This window comes from Rhodnius prolixus, unplaced genomic scaffold (assembly GCF_049639745.1).
Source record: "Rhodnius prolixus isolate KJV_2025 unplaced genomic scaffold, Rpr scaffold_1, whole genome shotgun sequence".
NCBI lineage: Eukaryota > Metazoa > Arthropoda > Insecta > Hemiptera > Reduviidae > Rhodnius > Rhodnius prolixus.
In genome coordinates, this window is record NW_027411581.1 from 13,914,562 (window position 1) to 13,936,816 (window position 22,255).

A 22,255-nucleotide genomic window follows, 5' to 3' on the forward strand; every position below is an offset into this window, starting at 1 on the left:
ATTCGCCAATTGCAGAAGTGAGACTTTTCTCAAAAATGGCTTTGATTTGCTTCAATACATGTGTACTTCGGATACTATTAGTGGCCAATTACTTTTATTTATAAGCTAAAAGTAATTAATTTTAAGGGGGCTTACGGGGAAATGTCATGTTAAGCTTATTTCTGAAGTGTTCCCTTAGAACATGTCATTGTTTGGTGGGTTGTGTAATAAAGTAATCTTAAGAACATTCTAAAATTCCAAATTTGTGGAAAAACAGACTCCTTGAAGTTGATAAGGATAGAATTTAACTTTATTTTTATTTTCTTCAATAAGGTTTCGACGATTTGCATTACATTTTTTGTGCCAGTTGTTCATTTTACAATTAATCATTTTTGAAATTTAATTAATCTATTTTTTTACATTTCTATATAAAATTTAGTTCAAGGAGAGTTCTAGTGGGGGTAATGGTAACTCTAAAATTGAAAACATACTTCTCGTATAAAATGGCATTTACCCTTTGAGAGTAGTTTGGCCTCAAGAAATATCGCACGATTAGTCCACTTTTTCCCCATTGATTCTAGCCCCTTAGTACTGCAGAATTATAGAATTGTTTGTGTGAACGATTCCGTAGTTAGTCCAGATTTAGAATATGGTGCAATGATTCTTTTTAACAGCACACTAAAAATTATTTTTTTCCTTACAAAATAGAGTCTATTAACTAAAATAAATGATCAATTGTAGCTATTGGTAGATATTTCGATGAATTCATGCGTCATTGAACGATGCTTCTTCATTTAAATTTTAACCGATTTTGGATTTTCCATCCTTCTTCATTGATTGGATTACAGAGTTCGTCAAGAGATGTTAACTTCTCATTCATAAACCAATAAAATCTAAGTGTCCGTGTGTTATGTTTTAGTGAATAGTCACCTAAACATTCTGAAAATCTAAGTTACTGTAATAATAATGCTAATAACTTGGTTTAGTATCTAATTAATATAAGGTATTTGCTAAAACTTTAATTTCAAATGTTAATATAAGGTAGATTACTTCAATTTTCTACATCAATTTTGTTTTGTATAAACCTGAATTTCAATAGCTTCAAGCATTTTTAACCATCAGCACATAAATGTTGCTATTTATTTTTAAGTATTTCAATAATGTACTGCTAAAAGATTATAAATTTCTGGATTGAATTACTGATTGAGTTTAAATAGTTTAGTTATCTTAAGTCTTTTCTTATTAATCTTACTAATCTTCTTACTCAAATGCTTCTTAATAAACGTCAATCTAATCAATGAATTTTCTTCAAAACTCTAATTTAGCGCGAACTAGAAATTAATCAAGAGTTTACGAGGCGCCTTAATATGCGGTAAACCTAGAGAGGTTTGTTCTAGACCTACAATCAAAATTTGATGTTTTCTATCAACAATTTGGCTTACAACAAGACCTGTTGAGGAGATAATTCAGAAAAAAACACATATCAAACTCTGTGTTCTTGATCCCCAGTTTCTTTGTAAGCAACTTCCTGTTTGCACACGAAATGCTTAATACAACTTCGGCAATTTATAAACTACTTAGTGATAAAGCGCAGACAGAAGTAAAAGGTATTAGATTTGAAAATGAAATCTGAGGCCTAGAGAAGAAATCTAATGTGCTCTAAATAGAATCTTTATAAATGAGTTTATCTCAAATAATTTACATTGCTGTATATTTTAAAATATATAATTTTCCCCAAGCAAATTGTACCAAACCTCGAGTACAAAGGAATAATGAAGAAAAATAATGCTATAAAACCCCAGCAATACACTACACCGTCCAAAAAAGGCATTCTTCAATCCTAAGATACTTATCAAGCCCAATTCTTAGGTTCCTGTCGAGCTTACATGATTGTTGCCTGTACTACACTTTTCGGACAAAATTCTCAGTAGTAATTTTAATACTTCTCAGATAGTCTGAGTTTCGTAAACAGTAGTTCTGTTGACATTTCAAGCTGATTAGGTTATTCTTCATAGAGTAAAGAATTAGTCAAAAACCGAAGAATTGTAATATACAATAATTTGCCGAATACCAGCTCGTACAGAAGATTCTGGCCTGTCTAAAGATAAAGGAGACAGTCTAATAACTGGAATAGTCCCCTTTTTCAAGGTTGATTCTATTACTTACTTTCCTGTGTAAAGGAGTTGCTTATGTTCTAAATTTTTACATTTTTGTTCACTAGATCTCCACTGCAAAAAACACTTTTAGAAACCTTATTCTCGAAGGAGATAGTCCAGCTCACACCTAAAGGGAGATCAATTGACATTGTTAAACTTAGTCGAATGAAGTGTTCTATAGTATTAATATTTATTGGGAGCTCCTTTTTTTCAAATTACAAGAACTGGGAAGAAGTACAATAAAAGGAACACAACATAAACTTATAAAGGAAACAGGAAAGGCAAGATATCGCTGGCATAAGTTATTTTCCTAAAAAGGAAGGGACGATCATTTTACGCAGAAATTTAGAAATGTAGTGGGTATTTGCTCTTTATTAAAAAAAAATTGACACCAGAAAACTGCCATTATTGGATCTTAATAATGTAAAATGGACAAACAAAATGATTTCCTGGATCAAAAAGTAATAAATAAACAAAGAGAGTAAGTTCCAAACACTTCATCATTCAATCAGATATGCTGAGATTTGTCTAACTTAAACACTCATCCCAGTTGAAATTTTTCCCAGATTGTTTAAAGAGAGGCGAGTTCTTAGTGGCGGAGTAGGAGTTGAAGTGGGGAGACAACTTACACTGAAGAAGTTTAAATAGGAATCTAATGTTACGTTGATTGGCCAGCTTATATACCCCACCCCTGCTTTATTTACTGGATACACATGTTTTTGGATACTGCCCTTTGAGGTTGGCTGGCTGGCTGCCGTATGGCACGGGTATTATTGGTCGCCAAAGTGGGTGATCTCCGCGTTCTTGGTTATCAAGTAGTGTGGCACGGTGATGGGACCGGACGCTTCATCTTTAGAGCCAAACGGTTGTACTACGCCGTTAAGTGTAGGATCGACGACAACCACTACTATTACGGATTCTAAACAACTTAAATTTGGCGTAGAAAGAATCTTGTCCAAAGATGAAGATAACAGCGCAAGATTGCGGCATCCTTTTCTACACAGTAAGTAAATTAATTTAGCAAATTGTTTTATTCTAGAATTTATTTTTCCTTTTTTTTTTTTTTTTGAACGGCCTAAAATAATGCCACGCCCACAAGGCGGATTTTTTCTTTGATTATATTCCTTGTTTAATAAAGTCAGTTTCATGTAATCAATAATTATTGGCAAAAATTCAAACAGTATTTTGACGATATAGTTTTAATATTTCTAGATATAATCTAATCAGAATTTAAAATGAAGATTCCTGATAAAACCCAGCCTCAGAAGTGCATATTACATTTCTTCGAAAATAACGATCAGGATACTTTCTTGACTGTAAATTGCATTTAAGAGAGATAAACCATCCTAACATTACGAATGAAAGAAGTTTCGTTAATCACAGTCAACAAAATTTTATAAAATGTCTGGTATTTTTTGGATATAGTCAGTTAATAAATCAAACAAATTATTCTAGAATTTTTTTGATTAAATGAAAAAGAATTAAAATTTTCTTATCAATTAAAATAAGTTTTATTTCTTTACGGAATTCAAATTTAGACTTTTCTATTTAATATTAGAAATAGCTATACTATTGATGCTTTACATCAATAGAAGTATTTCAAAAATTATTCTGTTAAGAGACGAGGAGAGTCTGCTTACAATAGAATCCGTTTTTAATGATGATATTCAAAGTCTTGATATCTGCAAAATTGTCCAAATAATTTGGGACTAAAACGAATCCACTTGGAATTCCACCGCGAACTTTATGAATAAGTATTTCCTATGAATGAGTTGAATGTATGAATACTTGACAAACAAATTAAGACTATTTTGTTTTGGGACATTAAGAGAAATTCTATATCATAAATCTTGATTCTTGTTCATCACCTTTAAAAAAAATCATTATTTTCATCAGATAAGAAAAAAAACTTATGAATTTCATTCATAAATCTTTTTATTACGCCAAGCATTCCATCTAGAAGCAAAGTCATTTTTAGTGCTATGAAACTTAGAATTGAAAGTATTAAATGACCTATTATAACTTTTAAATAATTAAAACAGCGAATTGAATTATGATAAGCCATTTTCGTAGCCCTAACGATGACCTGTACATAAAAATTAGCATCAAGTATTAGTCAATCATTAACAGATCATAATAATAATAATTTTTTGCTGTTCTAAAGGTTTTAATTTACAAATTTTCTGCAAACCTAAATTTTTTACTAAATGTTAGTTGATCTTAGGATTTTAAAGTTCTATATAATCTGCATAATTATGTAGATTCACCGTAATAAATCTATACTTTTGTGGCGAAATTACTATCCAGTTTTTGCAATGTAGCAACCGTTCATTGATCAATTTTGACCAAAACTGGTGAATTCTATGGTTAGAACCTTTAATAAATGTCAAGTTTAAATTTTGATTCAAATTACCGTTTTTTAGGTTTTTAAAAACATACATTTTTACAAAGGGAATGTTAAAAATTAAATCAAATAAGAAAGACTACGAAAACACACTTTATGTACTATCTGAAATGTACAACAATTCAGCTTTGAAATATTTTTCATAATTGTCTAAAAATAACTTCAATGAAATAAATAAATTTAAAACACGAACACAGTCCACTCTAAACCTTCATAAAAAAATTCTCCTTAAATTTGCAAAGAATTATTCAAAGACTATAATTTTTCGATTGGTTTTTGATAGTCACAGATGCAGCTAAAACTGTCAGAAGAAAACGAAATAGAAAATCCTTGCCAGGTATTAATTCGAAAGACTTGTGTCAAACACTTGTGTTTTAGACATTTGGGACAAATTTCATTTAATGTAAATTTCGATTTAAAAATTATCGGTTCCATTTTTTCATCGATTTAGGATAGAGTTGGAAGTATTTGATATCAGAACGATTTTGAATTACACGGACCCCACTCAGGGCATGTATACATTCCCCAGCAAGATTCTAAAAACTACTTTTTCAGAAGGCTTCAAAAATTCCCGGTATGAACTCAATTCCGAAAATAAATTTATAAAAACATTCAAAGTTTTCTAAAAATATGATTTTATTTAAAGACAAAATTAATTGCATTGTCAGTAGGCAAAGAAAAATAACTTAAATTAAGAATAATAAGCGCTAAAGACGAAGTTCTTTCAAGTAGGTGCACTTAAAAGAAACGAGATATAAATATTTTACTAACTAATTAAAGCCTTTTTACCCATTGATGTGTATAAATAGGTTGATTAGTTCAAACAACTAAAACTATACTTAAATCAAGTGGAATATTCTCAAAATATTAAGAAAATAGATAAAAACAGCACTACCGTTACAAATGATAATATTTTCAGTAGAAAAAGTTTTAAGCAACTGTTAAAATGCATTAGTTTATTTATCACAAGTATGATCGAGACATCGTTAAAGTCAAATTTTGTACACCAAATTGATTAATCAATCTATGGTGACGGATAAAAGACCAAATTCGGTCAGTTAAAGAAAAAAAAGAAGCGTGCTACGACGGATAAATCAACGCACATAATACATTTTCAAAATCTGTAAATAATAAGATACAATTTATTTGTCCCTGTTATTTTATATGTTACAACTGCTTTAACTTCATGCCAGTTTAGTTGCAAACAAGGTGCACTAAAATTAAGCATAACGTTTGTTAATAAATCCGTTAAAAACGATCATTTATCTAAGAAAATTAATAATCATCATGACTTATGTAATTATTAATATAAGGCTTCAAGTTGTCCTTATCTTTATATTAAAAAATCAATAAAAAATATTCCATTCTTTAAATTTTATGAAAACTTACTGTCTATGGATGATTATTTATGATTAAAAAATTAGCCAGAATGCTATGTTTTAAACAAGTTATATTAAAATTAATTTCAAAATGTATAATAAAACTTACTTTATGAATATTAGGGAAACATGAATATTCAAATTCAGTGTAGTAAACAGTAATTACGTATTAATTCATTAATAATTGATAAAGAATTTTGGAAGATATGGAAAATCGTTCCTAAAAATTATTTCCTATTTTTTTTATTCCTTTCTTCTCATTATACTAGATAAAAGGGAGTATTAAGTACGCCCGTGACAAATTTTCGAAATTTGAGTTCTCACTGGGGATATCTGTTTTAAGGTCCCCGGAGTCAGAAAAATGGTTTTTACAAGTTTCTCTGTTTGTCATATCTCAAAAATAAAAAATCGCAGAAATCTCAAATTTGACATATTAGTTACGTTCCACTATCGGATCCGACACTAACTTTTTGAAAAAAAATTAGTCAATCGGATAAGCCTATACTGATTATTACTTTAAACATTTTAAATAGTATTCTCCATTCTAATGTATGGTTACAAAACTATAATAGAAGTAAGATTTTAAGTTTTTGCATGAGTTATATTTACTAAGCCTTTAAATATAAATTCGCGTCCTCTTAAGGTAGAACTTAAATATGTTTTGGAAATCCAAGAGAAAGACGTGGAAAGTTTACGCCATTTTTTTTAACAATACTTATATACTTGAGAATTTGAATTTAGAACACTGTCCTTGTTTTTCAAGGATTGTTATGTATTTAATACTGTGTAATTTCAATACCACTAAAAAAGTTAAAGAAAAAAAAATCATAAAAATATTTCCGAATATAAATAATTACTGAAGAGCTTAATAAAAATTAAACCATTCTTAATATACATACAAAAAACAAAAAGCAAATGCATAATTTTGAAAATATATGACAAACATTGGTTCTAGTTGACCCGACCAAATCACCACTAATCAATTACTGAGAAATGATAGCTTGGAGACGCTCTGAACATAATTGGAGGAACATTGCTCGAGCTGTGGCACTCCACAGATAAACCTGGAGTCAAACTGTACAATTCTGAGAAGTTGTCATGCTAGATCTCGGCAGAACAAAGACGGTACACATCTCTAGTCAGGGTCTCACTGGATAGCTCTACCCAAGGAACTGTAGAAAATGTGCCCGGGAAAACGAAACCTTTTTTATTGCTCGCAAAAGATTTAAACAGTCTGTCTCCGATAATCTGTAGCCAAATCAGCGGAAGAACACCTTTCTTCTTCGGCTCTGGCAACGTTGAACGGTATACAGCTGATATGAGTGAATTAAAGCCTTCCAAAAAGGGTGGTAAAGATCCTACTCTATATTTGCTACATTGTTCTATTGCTATTAGTGCGATTCCTCAGCTTTGAATTTGACCCCCGAAGAATACATTTCTCCATAGCATTGGGTATTGATTCTGAGTTCTTAGACACTTCAATAAACAAACATAGTCCAGAATTATTCATTTACAAAGATTACAATTGACTAACAAATCCAAAAAACAATTTGTAATTCTTTTTGAACGGGGCAGATTATGAAGAGAATACAATTACTGTGTTTTGTCCTGTTTAGAAAATTAAGTAAATATTTCGCAAAATGAACAGGTTTGGAATCTATAAACTATTTAGAACCTACATAGTGCCACCTGTCTTCTTTTGGTTAATGTATGTTTGTGAAGATGAGTTTGTGGCAACAAGATTAGTTCTTAAAATCAACAAACTTGGATCAATCTTTGTAGAAAGTTTGTTTCATGTATTGATGAGCTTGGTTATTTTGCTACTCTGTTTATAACACTGTGACAATTCGAGAAAAACAAAAAAAAACTATTTATGTAAATAATAATATATGAAATTAAATTTAGCTTTAGGAATTTGGAATCCTCATAAACGAATTAAGAGTACAGAAGTCAATAGAAGATTCCGACAACTGAAAAGACTGTTAGACAACAGATCAAAACTCACTCTAGACAACCAATGACTAATTTATGTAAATTTACTAAAGCCCATCCTAGGCATGGACATCGAACTGTGTGGTTCGACCAAACGCTCAACTCTGAAAAGAATCCAGTCCTTGCAGTTGACGTTCCTCTCTGTGTCACCAATCAAACCATTCACAAAGACATTTCTTATAACACACAAGTTGCTGAAACCCGTCAGAGATAAATCTTCCTTACCTTAAAATCTCATCACAATCCTTTGATATAACACCTTTCTTCCGGAACACTTCCAGATAAGCCTTTTGAATATATTAAAAGACAGTGGCCAGGCGAACTCATTTGTGATGATTGGAGTCAATAGGTAGTGAAATAGGTAGTCAGTGGATTGTTACCATGTAGGTAGCTTCTCCACTAAGAGTATGTTGTGAACATTATATATTATTATAATTGCTGTTTAAAACGAAATAAATGCGTTCACTGTAACTGCATAAACTTTTATTTATTTTATTTTTTAAAAAAACTTAAAGAACAATGCAACTTTACTAATAAATGCTTGATATTTTTGCTTACTTTCGAAAGAGAGGATTTATTGAGAACGCCTAACCTTAGCAATGTCTTCCCTTCCTTAACACGGAGCGCACACCCCTTCGGAGAGTAACCTGGTCATTTTAGAGGGCAATATGTAACTCTCAGCGCCGGCCCACTGCCTTTTTATTATCTTCCTTTAATACTCTATTGAGGAAGAATTGCGTGCTCAAATTTTCGATAAGGAATTGTCACAAGAAATTTTCGAGGGCTAACTTGGCGTAAAAATGTTTTAGATTGTGTTTGTTTTGTGTAAATATGACACTAAGTTTGGCTGAAATCCGTCAACTGAAACTTTTACTGATCCTACCTTTTTACACATTTTTCCTAAAACAATCCTAAAGATTTTGTTTAATCCGCGTAAAAAATTGACAAATTTAAAAATTAATCACATTTCCTCTGTAAAAACGAAAAATACCTAGATTAGATCGGATAGCTAGAGTATTTTTTAAATATTTACGCAAGAATTCTGAGATGCATTGTTACTGCAGAGTGTGGTGTTTGTAGAAGTGGAATAACTTTTCAAAATTTTTATAAAGAATATATTTAAGTCAGCCAAATGCTTTAACTTATTTTTGGAAACTAGAATTCTACCGCTGCACTTGCATATTTCAAAACTATACCACAATTACATTTTGATTATATTGCGTTTGCCGGCAAGATTACTTTCTGTACACCTTGCATTAGTATTATAAAAAATAATTTAATCTCATTTATTAATATTTAAACTTATGAACATACAAATTTTATCAAGTCCTTTCTGAACAGAATATTTATGGGCAACTGGAAATATATTTATATCATAATTAGGAATAAATTAAGTGCAAATTATTAAGTAAATTTATGACGGATGTGATTAATTAGCGCTTTACTCAATTTTTATTTGGATAGTAAAGATTTGAAAATCAAATGACTCTCGAAGATGTGTGCTGAGTTATTTGTTTGAGAAATGGTAAAACAAAACTGACATTTTCCCCATTTAAAGAATATGAACGCAATTTATTTGCGCTCCGGGTGATGTAGAGGATTTGCTTAATTTTCTTGTAGTGTACCCCGTGATGCAAAGATCAGGTGAAATGTTAAAAAAAAACTATATTCAACAAAGATATGTGGCTAAATGGAGAAATGCGCTCGCTGCTAATAATTGTAAATCCACTTATTTTTATGAAGAGCAGTTATTATTGAAGGAATTTAAAAGCTAAAATATTTTCTATTCCTCACTAAAAGTTTATTTCACAAAAGTTTTCGTTCTACAATCTTTCTTTTTTTTAATCGAGTTTCAATACGAAGTCAACACTCAAAATTTCTTAAAATGAAATTAATGTATTGATTACAAATCCTACGCTTTTCACTGAAAACTCGCAATCCTCATCCAAGAGTGCTCTAAATAATGTTTCTGAAATCTTGACAATCAAAACCTCAGTAGGAACGTTTAAGATTCTCATTGTCTCCGACACAAGGCTGCGCTACAAGCGCTTGCTGCTTAAGAACCAACTGCAACTGTTGTTTGGTGGTGCAAGGAGTTCTGAGATGGTTTTTCCGGCACAATAAGGAAGTCCATGAGCAACTTTTTGAAAATAAAAAACATTACTTAATAAATAATCATAATATGCAACTTAGCGCTTCTTTAAAACTTCACATCTATTATACATTAGAACTGTAGCGTTCTTCACTTATGTATAGATTAGTTTTGTGTAAAAAGTTGCTCATAAATGAAATAACGATTCATTTTTCGAAGTCAATGCAATTTTTGTCTTACTCTTATTAAAACTGGCATGTTAGAGTTTTGTATTAAAATTTTTTCTCAATTTATAAAATAATGGTTGATTTTTTTAAAAATATTGAAGGTTTTATGCTTAGATAGTAGCACGTCTTCAGTTGGAGCGCCTCTTCTACTCTTGTCAAGGAGTCTGAGTGCAGTCCTGACGTAACCTACACATCTGTTTCCATCCATTTATTTGTCTTTGTTTTCTTAGTTTTAATTGTTAATTGTTGCTTTGTTTTCTTAGTCTACGGTTTCGTGACAGAAGGCTAAGTTCATTCGAGTGGACGCCCAGTTGGCCTAATAAATTTAGGCGACTAGCTAAAAAAAAAAACCCAAGATGTAGATGAGCCTGCCTTAGATTTTAAACAAATATACAGGTCTTCATGAATACATTATTCAAAATGTATAATTCAAGATTTCAGTATTCTAAATAATAAATTTTATTCGAACCTCGAAGTTTTAAACTGAACGGTAGTTAACTTCATAATGAGCTCACAAAAAAAAAAGATATTTTTAAGAGAAGCGCTCAGTCTCAGCTTCCGAGGAATATTTAAAATCAATATTCATGGAATGACGGTAGATCTTCATTCGAAACGGTTTTTCAATTTACTATAATCCAAATCAATTTGCTGCCACATCCGTAGGTAACTCTTGACTGCCAACGCCATTTCTTCAACTTACTCAAACAGCCTACATTATCTCCAATAGAAAGTACGAATCTTAAGATTGCAGTGGATCTAAACATTTAATTAACTCTAAACTTATAAAATCAAATATTTATATTTTTTACTGTCGCGCTCCTAAAGCAGTTTGGCAGTGGAAATTGAAGAATTACAATTTTGAACATTTCTTAATTAAGAATCTTATTAAAGAACGATTAAAATATGTCCAAAAAGAAAAAAGATATGTTTAATATTTTTATTTTATAGCTTATTATTTTTCTTTACAATATCACAAATATTGATTTTTCTTTTTTTCACTATTAAACTTCATTGGTGAAGTTTTAAAAAAAAATGATTTTTTTAGTTGATTGAATGATTTCAATAATATGATTTTTTTTTTAACTGAGAACGGGTAAGTCCTTTATTAATAAAAATAATAAACTTTCATTGAGTAAAAAACAAATTTATTTAATCACACCAAGAAAAATATTTTTTTGAGAAGGGTTTTGGTGAATTCTTTAAAAAGAATTTTAATAGTAAATTGACAAAACTTTATGATAAGGTATGGAATCCAGTTCATCAGCGTGTTCCCTTCTATAGAACCACAAATAATTATCAATTAGTATTGAATTACAGGTATAACTTTCATTGTTTGCTTTCATCATCTCATGAACAAGTTGGTTTAATCTCTCTACGACCTCTATTGAACATCCTCGAATTTCAACTTCTTCAGGACAACCATTCTCTAAAATTATATCTGAAAATTCATCAAGCAACAATTATTTATGTTTTGTTAAAGACATGTTTATTAAAGTAACAGTGTGCATACAAAATTGCCCTTTCTTAAAATGGAAAAGTTCCATGACATTCAAAACATCCAAACAGATCTATTGTTTACATAAACTTTATCAATAGTGACAGTTGAGAGTTTTTAAACATATGTCACCATCTAATAGCCATCTTTGGCTGAGGTCTACCGAAATTAACAATACACTCTGCTGGAGCTACGCGTTCTCTAACTACAATCGAAAGGGATAACGTTCTTTACTAGCGTAATATTTGGCTTAAGGATAAACATTTAACAAAGGTCATACGAGATCTAAGAAATAAAATTAGGTTTATAGTAATTCAGATGAATGAGTAAACTCGAAGCTGTTGAGTCAAATGAAACTTTCAGAACCTTCAATCAGAAACTTCTCAAAGGTATAGAGGGAGTGATTTAGTGCCTTTTAGAACGCCCAGAAATTGGATACTAGGTTATTCCTCTTAAAAATAAAAAAATCCAACAAGCACTTAAAAACTAACAATGACTTGTGGATTCCCTAGCAAAATTGAGTTGGTCAACGACTGAATAACGGTCCACAGCACTTCTGCTCGGTGCTAGAAATATTTACAACCATCTCAATTTCATATTACAACCATCATATTCTGTTGTAAAACCGCCAAATAAAGAAGGTTTTCCAAGAAAATTACCATCATCACATACTTAAAAATGACCCAGCTCTATCTGGGTTTCAGAAAAATAACGCAAAACCAACAGCTGCTGCCGCAACAAAAATCTTAGGAAGATGATTGAAGTAAACTTTTTTTACACACATCCTACAATCAGATATCTGTTCTTCATTTTTACGTCCTTGGTTAAGTTAGGATAGGTGAAGATAGAAGAAAATCTAGTTTTTTATTGATGTTAACGCTTGGTGCAGAGATTTTTTGATTCCAAGTCTAGGAAATACAGCTCTAGGGATATAAGAGTCGGAAATGGGTCAATTTCAGCGGAATCGAGTATTAGAAAAACAATACTTATTCAACCCATTATATGAGTGAAAATTACAAATAAAAACATTTGGGCCAACTGAAAAGTAAATCCCAACAACATTTACCATTTTTTAATTTCTCCATCAGATCATCGGTGTAGGACAAAGCACCAAAAGAAATTAACGCTTGAGGGATCCTGTAAAAAATTAATAATTGCTTTAAAATAATTCTACGTATAAAACTATTACATATTACAACAATGAAAAAAGACGCGTAAAAAAAGAGCATTTAATGAAAACATTCGTAGTATTTAGGCACTAATAATTTTTTATATGTCAAAGTTCAAGATTTAGGGACGCGAAAGGGTAAAATTTACTCTCAAATATGCGAGGACCTAAACATTTGAGATTTGGATTATTCAATTCAGATGCGTTAAGAAAACCACTATTATATGAAAAGCAGATATGGAAAAGAAAACAGAAATTATCTTTATTTCAACAATTTTTAAAGATTATGGAGGATTTTTTTAAATAGCATTTTGAAGAAATATGGATTTATTGTTGACTCAATTTGTATATGAAAAGCAAACAGGATCTTTCTGTTTAAATGAAAAAAGTTTCGTTTTTCCTTAGTGGAATTTTTTTGTTGAACGAAAACAGCACTTGAATACTCTGAGTGCTTGGGAAGTACCTTCTATAAGCCCAGATTTCTCTCTTTATTTCCTTGATACAAAGAGGTAGCATTTAGAGTTAGATTTCTAGTTCAGGTCGAAGTTTAGTCTGATCTGAGCATCCTAGTTGGGCATCCTGCTTCGTCTCAAACTCAGAGAGAACAACTGGCGGCTATTCCGACGAATATCCCTACAAGTACTAGTTGCATTTGGGCCAGTGGAAATTGTCACTCAAGGAGAGCATACAAAATACAAGCTCATCACACTATCCTCTACAGGTCTAGAAAATAGTACATCGACAAACAATCCCACCGTTAACTTGTCTTCGAAGAGGATGTGACTATGTGTGCCTATGCTGACTTAATGAGGTTCTTCTGCCATTTTATACGACATGTGCAGGCGTATAATAAATCTCCTCAGGCGCACCTCAGTAGGATATTTATTTACTTAGAGCCCCAGATGAACTATGGCAAGGGAAGGGACAAAGGCCTACTGTCTGATTGCCTCTGGCCCTTGGGAATCATAAGAGATAATAAGTATTTGTGGATAGCACAGTAAGTATTTTTTAGATGTAGCAACCGCTCCATGTTCTAATGTAATCTAAAATAGATTATACCTGTAATCTGCGAACATCGAAATGGTGTCAATATCGGTGAACGTACTTATTCCTTCTCCATAGTTAAGGCACCATAAATCTCCAATTAAAATTTGTGCTCTTTTGTGAAACGTTACTGAAAAAGTGAAAACTTTATATTTTAGACAAATACAAAATAAAATAAAACAAATACAAAATAAAACTATTGAAATATTCATTGGAATGAAATTTGAAAAAATGAAGTTGACATATTCAGTGTGTACTTTTAGCAAATTATTAGGAAAACACCAAAAACTTAATGAATAAGGATTTGTAATAAAATACAAAACAAGGAAACAAAACATAAAATACAATTGTATTAAACTATATTTTCTAAAAATTACACCCAAACATATAATTTGAAATGACTTCCTACCTTTCTTTTCACAATAGTAAGCTGAATCGTAAAAACATGGGAAGTCAGTTGTTACTAACTTTAAGAGCTCTTGTGCAGATTTATTTGCTTTTTTAAGGCAATTTAGAAATGTTCCTTGAAAAACAAAAAAAACCACATGTCGTTTTATTGATTAAAATCAAAATGAAAATTAAATTATCAAAGTCATAACCAGCAAATAACATTTATCTTTTTCGCAGATTTGGAGTTTAATTCTAAGGATTACTATAGATTATCAAAAAACAATACTCTTTAACAAAATTATAAATTATTGCTAGAATACTTTAAATTAAAATAAGGAAAATGACCTCCATATGGTAATGAGGAAGAACATGCCTTTAAGTTAAAAAAAAAAACAAATTAATGTTTACTACTCTAGTTTGTTACCTCCTTCAACTTTAGTTAAGTTAGTTTTGAAATTTTATTTCTACTTGAACATGACACAAAAATTATATTGTAAAATACCAATATTTTCCTTACCATCATATTTTTGCTCTAAAACCTCTCCTATTTCATGAAGACATTGCAATCTTTCATTTAACAAAGGGATTTCTTTACTGTTTAATCCAATAAATATTTTTCTTACGTCCTCTAATCTCAAATTTTTGAAAGATTTTGGATTTAAAAGTGTTGCTCCATTCTGCACAAATAATAAATATATAATTAAATCTTACAAATATATAAATAATTATATATTGTATAAATTTCATCAATTCCTACATCAGGTAGTAAGTAATTAGTACAAGGCTGTTGATAAGATCAAAATATAAACCTGAAAAATATAGGAGTAACTAAACTCTAGAAGTTATTCTAACATTTTTCAAGCAAACTTAGAAAACAGAGACAATATAAAACAAGCATCACCTAATAAAGGAGCAAAGAGAATGAATTATTGGGGAATAATAAATATCAAGAAAAGCATTCACGTCGTCAAGGTAGTTAAATACATATTTAAGCGAAATCATAACAAATTTCTCTGAAACTTGTTGAAACTTCTCTTCAAGGAAATTGAAAAAATACTAGAAATCAGGCTCTGAGACTTATTACTACCAGCGCGCCGCCCCTACAAACTCCCCGATAACCTTTTTTTAAAAAAGGAATTCAGACTGGTTCGGATCACTTATAGGTAAAAAGAGAACGATATTAGCCATAAACTTTTGAGGGGGTGAAGTATCTAATACTTACAAGTATTAGTTTATTATCTAATACTTAAAGCAGATCAACACAAACTAAAAACACTAAAGAAGAGAATTTTATTAGAACTTTCAGTATAAGAAAAGAAGAGAATATATTGGTGATGTAGGCAAGAGTTGGCACATGTCACCATCAATTCATGTTATCCAGTACTTATATAGAAATTTTATATGAAAATGAAGGGCTAAACAAAAAAACTGATAATGTGGTCTAATAATATCAATTATCGCTGCCGAACTTGGAGAAACATATTGGTAGATAATTATATGTACTTACTGATAAGGCTTTGTGTAAGGCGGCACATAAGGCAAAATATCCTGTATAGATTTTACCTTTTAGTTCAACTGAGAATTTTTCATCATCTCTTTTAGTCCAAAAACAAAAATTGAGGGCATCTAAAAGAAAAATCCAATTCACAGCGTCATTCTCTGAGAGATTTCTAGGGAATGTCTCATGTTCTTTGTGACTCCAAAGTCGAATATTTTTACCTAATTTTAATTCTTCATAAACCTACGAATGCAAATCAAATATATTGCAATCAAAATTAGCTGAGAAATTAAAGTTGCAATTCACTTAACGATAATTTTGCTAACCTTTAGAGCTAAACTCTTCACTCCTTCTTCTTTAATAGTAACAAATTTGGACTTTGAAGAAATAAATGCTCCAGATTCCTTGGGCGTTAAAGCCATTGCAACTCTTTTACGAATCGGTAAGAGATAGGAATTAAACTAAGAATGTAAAGTAAACAAAACCGCTTTGTAACCTACTTATGTCGGCACTTAACCTCAAGACTTACCCAAATATCTCACAACCTTGTCAGTGGACTGAATGAGCGTTGGGAGAGCAAAGTACACTGCGACAAGTAATCAACTACCAATCGCGTAGTTTGTATTGTTATAGAACATAAACTTTAAAACGTTCGAAGTGCAACTAAAATAGAGAACTACTAGTTTTTAATGCAATGAACGTAAGACAATTTTCAACCTACTTTACTTAATGAAGCTGATAAGCAAGCTAGTAACCTGCGTTATCTTATCGTGATTAGATAAGAAGACGGTCCTTGCCCCAAAGTATGGCTTCGCTCAATTAAATGAAAAATTTACACATTAATTAACTTCTTTGTGCGCTACTTTGCGGATGTAACAGAATTATTTTTATATGCATACAAGGAATACAAGTTCTTCCAGCTACCTTTTTTAAGTCTGTGGATCTTGAAATAAATGAAATCCGACAGAATTAAGCTTAGTTTTTATTAACCCTCTTTTCACTAAGTTTTTATAAGATTCGCACGATTTCTAATAGCGGTGAAGGGAAACCTTATGATTTACCATTTCATCAAATGTTCTAACTTGTGTTTCCGTCAGAAATGCATGTTTTGATGTTCACTAAATAATTTTATAAAAAAAAAGTAGTTGAGTGTATTTGTATTAGAGTATAAGGGTCTAAATATTGAAAAATAGAGGAAGCCCTAACATCAAACTTGGTTTTCCACTTGGTTGCAATCAACGCTTCCAACACGACTTCAGTTAAACTCCGCTGACCAGGAGGGTGACTTCAGTTTTTTTTTAATGATTTAAGGCGCGTCAACAAGTGAGGTTATTGGCGTCCGGAGCTTTTTTTACTCGACTTCCGGACAGTGTTGGGTTCTAAATTCCTTAAGGATGGTAGTCTCGAGATTAGATCAATATAGAGCTACTTTTGCGCCATCAGTTCTGAACTTTACAACAGTCGTCACATTAACCAAACTCCAATTAATTTTATCATAATATTGGGAAGTTACATTGCTTGTGGTTTTCCATTTTAGACTTGACAATCTAAAACATCCATTTTTTGATAAGTAAAAATATGCATAAGGAAAGAATGAACTAAATTGAAGCATTTAAATCGATAGCCGATATTGCACCTGGTATTTAAAACGAATTAAATAGGCTTTGTTAATAGTGAGGATTGATGAAAGCTATAAACTATTCAAACGATGTTATTACACTATAAAAGCAATGACTAAGAGAGAACGGTTTGTAGCGTGGGTTGTAAATGTTTTAAAGAACCCCCACAAGTCAATGTCTCAAAGACGATCATTTGATTTAGAAGACTCTAGTGGGGTAAACAGTAGAGAGGAAAGTAAAAGGCAATAAACACACTGTTTGGAAGCTGTTTTGCTTCGACGTGTTAGAATGTTTACTTTGGTGATAGCCATCTCCTTCTCTTTAATACCCTTTCCCAGTGTTCGATCCTCTGGATCAGATCATTCCACTAATCGCCTAGCTTCTCTTTGACTGTGCTGCTGTAATATTGGCTTTGATTTTTTTTTAATAAACAATAAGATAGGTCATTTCATTAACTAAATATGCATCCTTTTGAGGATACTTATGTTTATTATATTTACAACTTGGTTATTTAATGGGCCAAATGGCAAGATCAAAGGTTTAAAATATTTTTCTAAAATAACTAGCACTAGGGTAATGCCCACAATTAGAACTTGCGGTATAAATTAAAACCAGAAATTTAAACATCATTCCTCTGCCTGATGTAAAACGAAAGAGGCTTCAATACCTGGTAGTAAATAATGATGTTCAAAAGAAATAGTTAGTAACAGAAACGTTGCTCTATTATTAGTCTATTTCTAGAAAATCTTTTTTTAGATTCATAATTTTATTTTAAAAATTGTGAAATCTATTAAAAGTAGTTTTCTAAAACTTGAACAATCTTAGTTTTTTTTTTTTTTTATATATATTGTAGTACTTGAGCAGTCTGGTGTCAAAATAAAATTATTTTTGATTTACCGAAATAATGTCCTCAAAAGTATTTAAATAAAATTATAAATAATTAAGGAATTCTATTTCTTAAAATTTATTAAAGGTACAGTTTATTTCTAAAATTTTAATTATAATTTTGTAAACTTACTTTTAGTAACTTGTGTGTAGATGGTGAGGATGGAGGCATATAATGGGGCGATTACTGCGGTTCTTAGGATTCGGGATTGGAGGGTTTGAGCGAGTAAGGTTTTGTATATTTGCCTATTGTTCGTCAATTTAGAGCGTTTTGTTAAGTAGTGCTTTCAGCATTTTGTATCGGTTTTTGCAGCCTATTTTTTTTAGTCGAGTATGATGGTTCCATGCAAGTCGTTTGCCCAGACAAAAAGTGAGATATTTCACTTGATTCGCAATTGGCACGGAAATGTTGTTGAAATAAAGAGGAGAGAGAGTTTTCCGGTTTAGGGTGAACACTATGTTGTTGGATTTTGCTCATTAACCTTGATCTTTCTTTGCGTCCAGGTTTAAGGATTTAGGGGTGACTGTGTAGGTTACGAACGGCTAAGACAGGGCATGTGTTGGGAGATAGGATTGCAGTATCAACGGCATAGTTGAAGGATATTGTATTAGAATGAGTATAAAGGAGTATCAACTAACATTGTAAAGTAAGGGAGCACGTATGCTTCCCTGATGAACACTTGAATAGATAAGCTAGGTAGAAGAGGATTTGTGGAACACATGGAATAATGTTGAATTTAAAGAAGTAGGTGAAACCTTCCATGCATACATACAGAAACCTCTCATGCATACAGGGCAAGCGTAATCACTAATAGCCTGAATATTGTTGCTCAACAGAATCTAGAATATTGAGATTTCAGAGGGATCAGACTGTTAATTAGAGGATAGAGCTACCTGAGAGTTTAGACATGTTTTAATGTCAGTATAATGTGTAGAGTCTATTAGACTCAGTCGTGGTTAAGAGAAAATAAAAGTTACTACCTTAAAATTGTTTAAAAAATAAAAATAACTAGACCGTTATTTGGTCTTTTCAATTGTAGGAGGCCTTACTTTCTCGAAATTACTTCGGTTTGAGAAAAAAATATGTGTGAAAAATATTAGTCCAACTGCAATGGATAAATTATAATATGTATTATCGGGAGTAAGATTGTTAATTACCAACCAAATTCTTTCTAATTCTTTGGTGACGCAAAAAGAGGCATGAATCTCTTTTTGTTTGACAAAAAATAACTTCGACAATAACGATATAATCATGGAAATAAAAATATATGTTTTAGATTATCTAGAGATTTGCGGCTACTTTTAGTTTAATTTTAGTGTAATTCACAAGGTGCGCAACAGATAGCGCAGGAGTTCACTTTTCAAGCTATGAATTTATCAAAGAAATTGATCCATTTGTTGCTACAATTAGTTATTTTAATTAGATTTAAAGATAAGATTATTGTTTTTTAAATTTATCTGAGATTGTGTTTTCTGTAACATCTCTCTAACTGACAGTGATTTCTCTGCATTTATTGTTTCAAAATTAGAGAAAACATTTAAACTTAATATTGTTAAGAAAGAAGATTCTTGTTTGTTCTTTGATTAAAAGTGGACTTAATTTCTAGTTTTTTATGAGTCTGAAGAAAATAATTTATTTCACTAATCAAGTGGCGTATCTTGAATTTTCACTCAAGGCATTCCTTTACAATCGAACCCACATACAAACTTTTTGCTCTCCTTTAGTTTTTAAACGACTCTAATATTGTATTAATACATATTTTAAGTGTTCCCACATGTGAATTTTCTCTTTCTTACTTTTGCCCCAGATCAGTGCTTGAGTTTTTTCTTTCCTTCCTACAACAATCTTGTGCACCATCAATAAAGTGGCCATATCTTGGCGTGTCCACATACATCCAGAAGATAACCATTTCCTATAGTTGCAAAGGCGAAATGGTTGAGAGTTCTTTGATGAAGGAAATGTTGTATCCAGAAACCCCTTTCTAATCTTTTAGTCTGATCTAAAAGAAAGGATGAAGGGGTGCTGCAACCAAAAAAATGTTCTAACAAATACTCCTGAGTACAGAGGCATAGGCTAACTGGACAACTCTTAAGGAACTTAATTTAATCTAAACTTTTGTCTATTTGTTAGATTAGTGTGGTAAGAAAATGAAAGTTGTATGCGAAATGAGTACCCAGCAAATTGAATTAAAAAATGGTTAAGATATAAGGGCCCTCAGCTAGAATTTGCCCTTTGTTCATTGAGTATATCTAGTGAACTAATTAGATTTAAATAAAAGATTTTTACAATTACTGAGATATAACCTTAATAATTCTTTAAGAAATCAGTAAAAAAAAGTACGGTCTGTGTTAATTGTTAAATAAAAAAAATAATGCAATGGACAAAATTATTCAATTTTACAGATATGTTTTACCTTTTTTTAAAGGGTATTTAACACAACTAGTTTTCACTTTTTTCAGTTTCAGGAGTCATGATGGACGGAGAAGGCCCTTGTTCTGAGTGCGTCAGTTCCATGCTGCGCTGTTGTACCCGTGTTCCTCCATTCTATGAAACCCAATATTTTCATTCGCCTTCGACTAATTTGCTCCATGCTCCGAAACCAATAAGGCCTTTTGCCAATTGTAAGTAAAATGCAGGTTTTTTTAAAAAAATATAACATGTCTTTTTATAATAATTATGTTCTACTGCAGTTATTTTACATTCTTTACTGCAGTAGTTGAACGAGAAGAACGTGTTTCCATAGGGAAGCGGAAGAGGTCATGGTCTAGAGCAGTTTTCTCTAATTTACAAAGAAAAGGATTGGAAAAGAGGTTTCAGATGCAGAAGTATATTACCAAACCTGATAGACGACAACTAGCAGCCACTCTAGGGCTAACGGATGCTCAGGTACCTACCACAATGAAAAAGAAATGCCATTTTGTTTTTCGATAGAGTAATTACTAATTTTGCAAAGATAGGATCTCTAGATTCTACAACCAACAGATATTATATCTTGAAATATTTGTTTTTCCTGAATTACAATTAAAAATATAAATTGATTTCCTTTTTTTCAGGTAAAAGTTTGGTTCCAAAATCGACGAATGAAGTGGCGACATACTAAAGAAATGAAGTATCACAGTAGTTCCAACAGTACAAGCATCCAAGTCGCTACGCAGAAACTCGCTGCATCTACCGTAGCTGCAGCCCCAGATATGCATTGCATTAACTCTCACAGTTAATGATGTTTTTGAAAAATTGCGATCGGATGAGTTTCTTTACCGAATTAAAAGTGCCAATATAAATTGTGTAAATGTTAATGTTAATACATATGTCGATTTTGTAAATAAATCTATTAATTTAGCTGTTCTTTAATTTTTTTTTTCTTTCCAAACATGATTATGTGCAAATCATACTTGGGAATTTGCTTTAAATGAAATGGAACAAAGGGTTGTTGTAGAGAGAGAGAGAAAAAAACAATTAGTGATTGGTTACTATAAGGCATCTTACTGCCAACCAGTCCCTTGCAAATATCTGTCCTTGGGTTTGAATGTAAGAAAAGTTTTGCACTTTTTTGCTTCAGTGATTATTAATGGATAGGTTGCAAAAGAAGAAAAGGGCTTTCATTTCTGGTTTATTATTTTGCAGAATAAAACAACGTTTCCTAGGTAATTTGGGTCGTTGTTTAAATGCAGATTTTATTTATTTATTTGAAATTTACAACTTCAGAACAATAATGTTCTGAAAAAAAGTAAATATAATGTAAAGAAAAGAAAAAATGCGTGAGAAGTATTTACTAATCCATTAGTTCAGTTAAACTTTTTTTCTTCCATTTCTAACTATGCATGTTCCTTGATAATGCCTTAATTAATTCAAAAAATGCAACTTACTGCTGCACACTTCTCCTTAAATTCACTCCTGCTAAGAGTGTCATGGAAGAATGCAAATAG

The 22,255-nt window shown here is 31.3% G+C and overlaps 2 protein-coding genes across 2 annotated transcripts; one reads left to right on the forward strand and one right to left on the reverse strand.

The window, feature by feature from the left end:
* The first annotated feature begins 2,762 nt into the window (after nt 1-2,762).
* On the forward strand, nt 2,763-21,674 carry LOC141455237 (H2.0-like homeobox protein). Its single transcript, XM_074130154.1, has 4 exons — nt 2,763-3,138; nt 20,789-20,950; nt 21,043-21,215; nt 21,383-21,674. The coding sequence occupies exons 1-4, from the start codon at nt 2,967-2,969 to the stop codon at nt 21,545-21,547; spliced, it is 672 nt and encodes a 223-aa protein (XP_073986255.1). The 5' UTR covers nt 2,763-2,966; the 3' UTR covers nt 21,548-21,674.
* On the reverse strand, nt 11,153-16,739 carry LOC141455185 (queuosine 5'-phosphate N-glycosylase/hydrolase). Its single transcript, XM_074130051.1, has 7 exons — nt 16,151-16,739; nt 15,834-16,067; nt 14,844-15,003; nt 14,346-14,459; nt 13,952-14,066; nt 12,791-12,861; nt 11,153-11,667 (listed from the first exon to the last, which is right to left on the reverse strand). Exons 1-7 carry the CDS (start codon nt 16,244-16,246, stop codon nt 11,441-11,443), a joined length of 1,017 nt encoding a protein of 338 aa, XP_073986152.1. The 5' UTR covers nt 16,247-16,739; the 3' UTR covers nt 11,153-11,440.
* Nucleotides 21,675-22,255: the final 581 nt, after the last annotated feature.

Excerpts from the sequence above, each read along its gene's own strand:
- LOC141455237 (XM_074130154.1), top strand. The coding sequence starts at position 2,967 with ATGGGACCGGACGCTTCATCTTTAGAGCCAAACGGTTGTACTACGCCG. Across the intron at positions 3,139-20,788 it reads GCGGCATCCTTTTCTACACA|TTTCAGGAGTCATGATGGAC; the intron begins GTAAGTAAATTA and ends CACTTTTTTCAG. Across the intron at positions 20,951-21,042 it reads AATAAGGCCTTTTGCCAATT|TAGTTGAACGAGAAGAACGT; the intron begins GTAAGTAAAATG and ends TCTTTACTGCAG.
- LOC141455185 (XM_074130051.1), bottom strand. The coding sequence starts at position 16,246 with ATGGCTTTAACGCCCAAGGAATCTGGAGCATTTATTTCTTCAAAGTCC. Across the intron at positions 12,862-13,951 it reads TCGATGTTCGCAGATTACAG|GATCCCTCAAGCGTTAATTT; the intron begins GTATAATCTATT and ends AATTTTTTACAG. Across the intron at positions 11,668-12,790 it reads GATGGAGAAATTAAAAAATG|ATATAATTTTAGAGAATGGT; the intron begins GTAAATGTTGTT and ends ATGAATTTTCAG.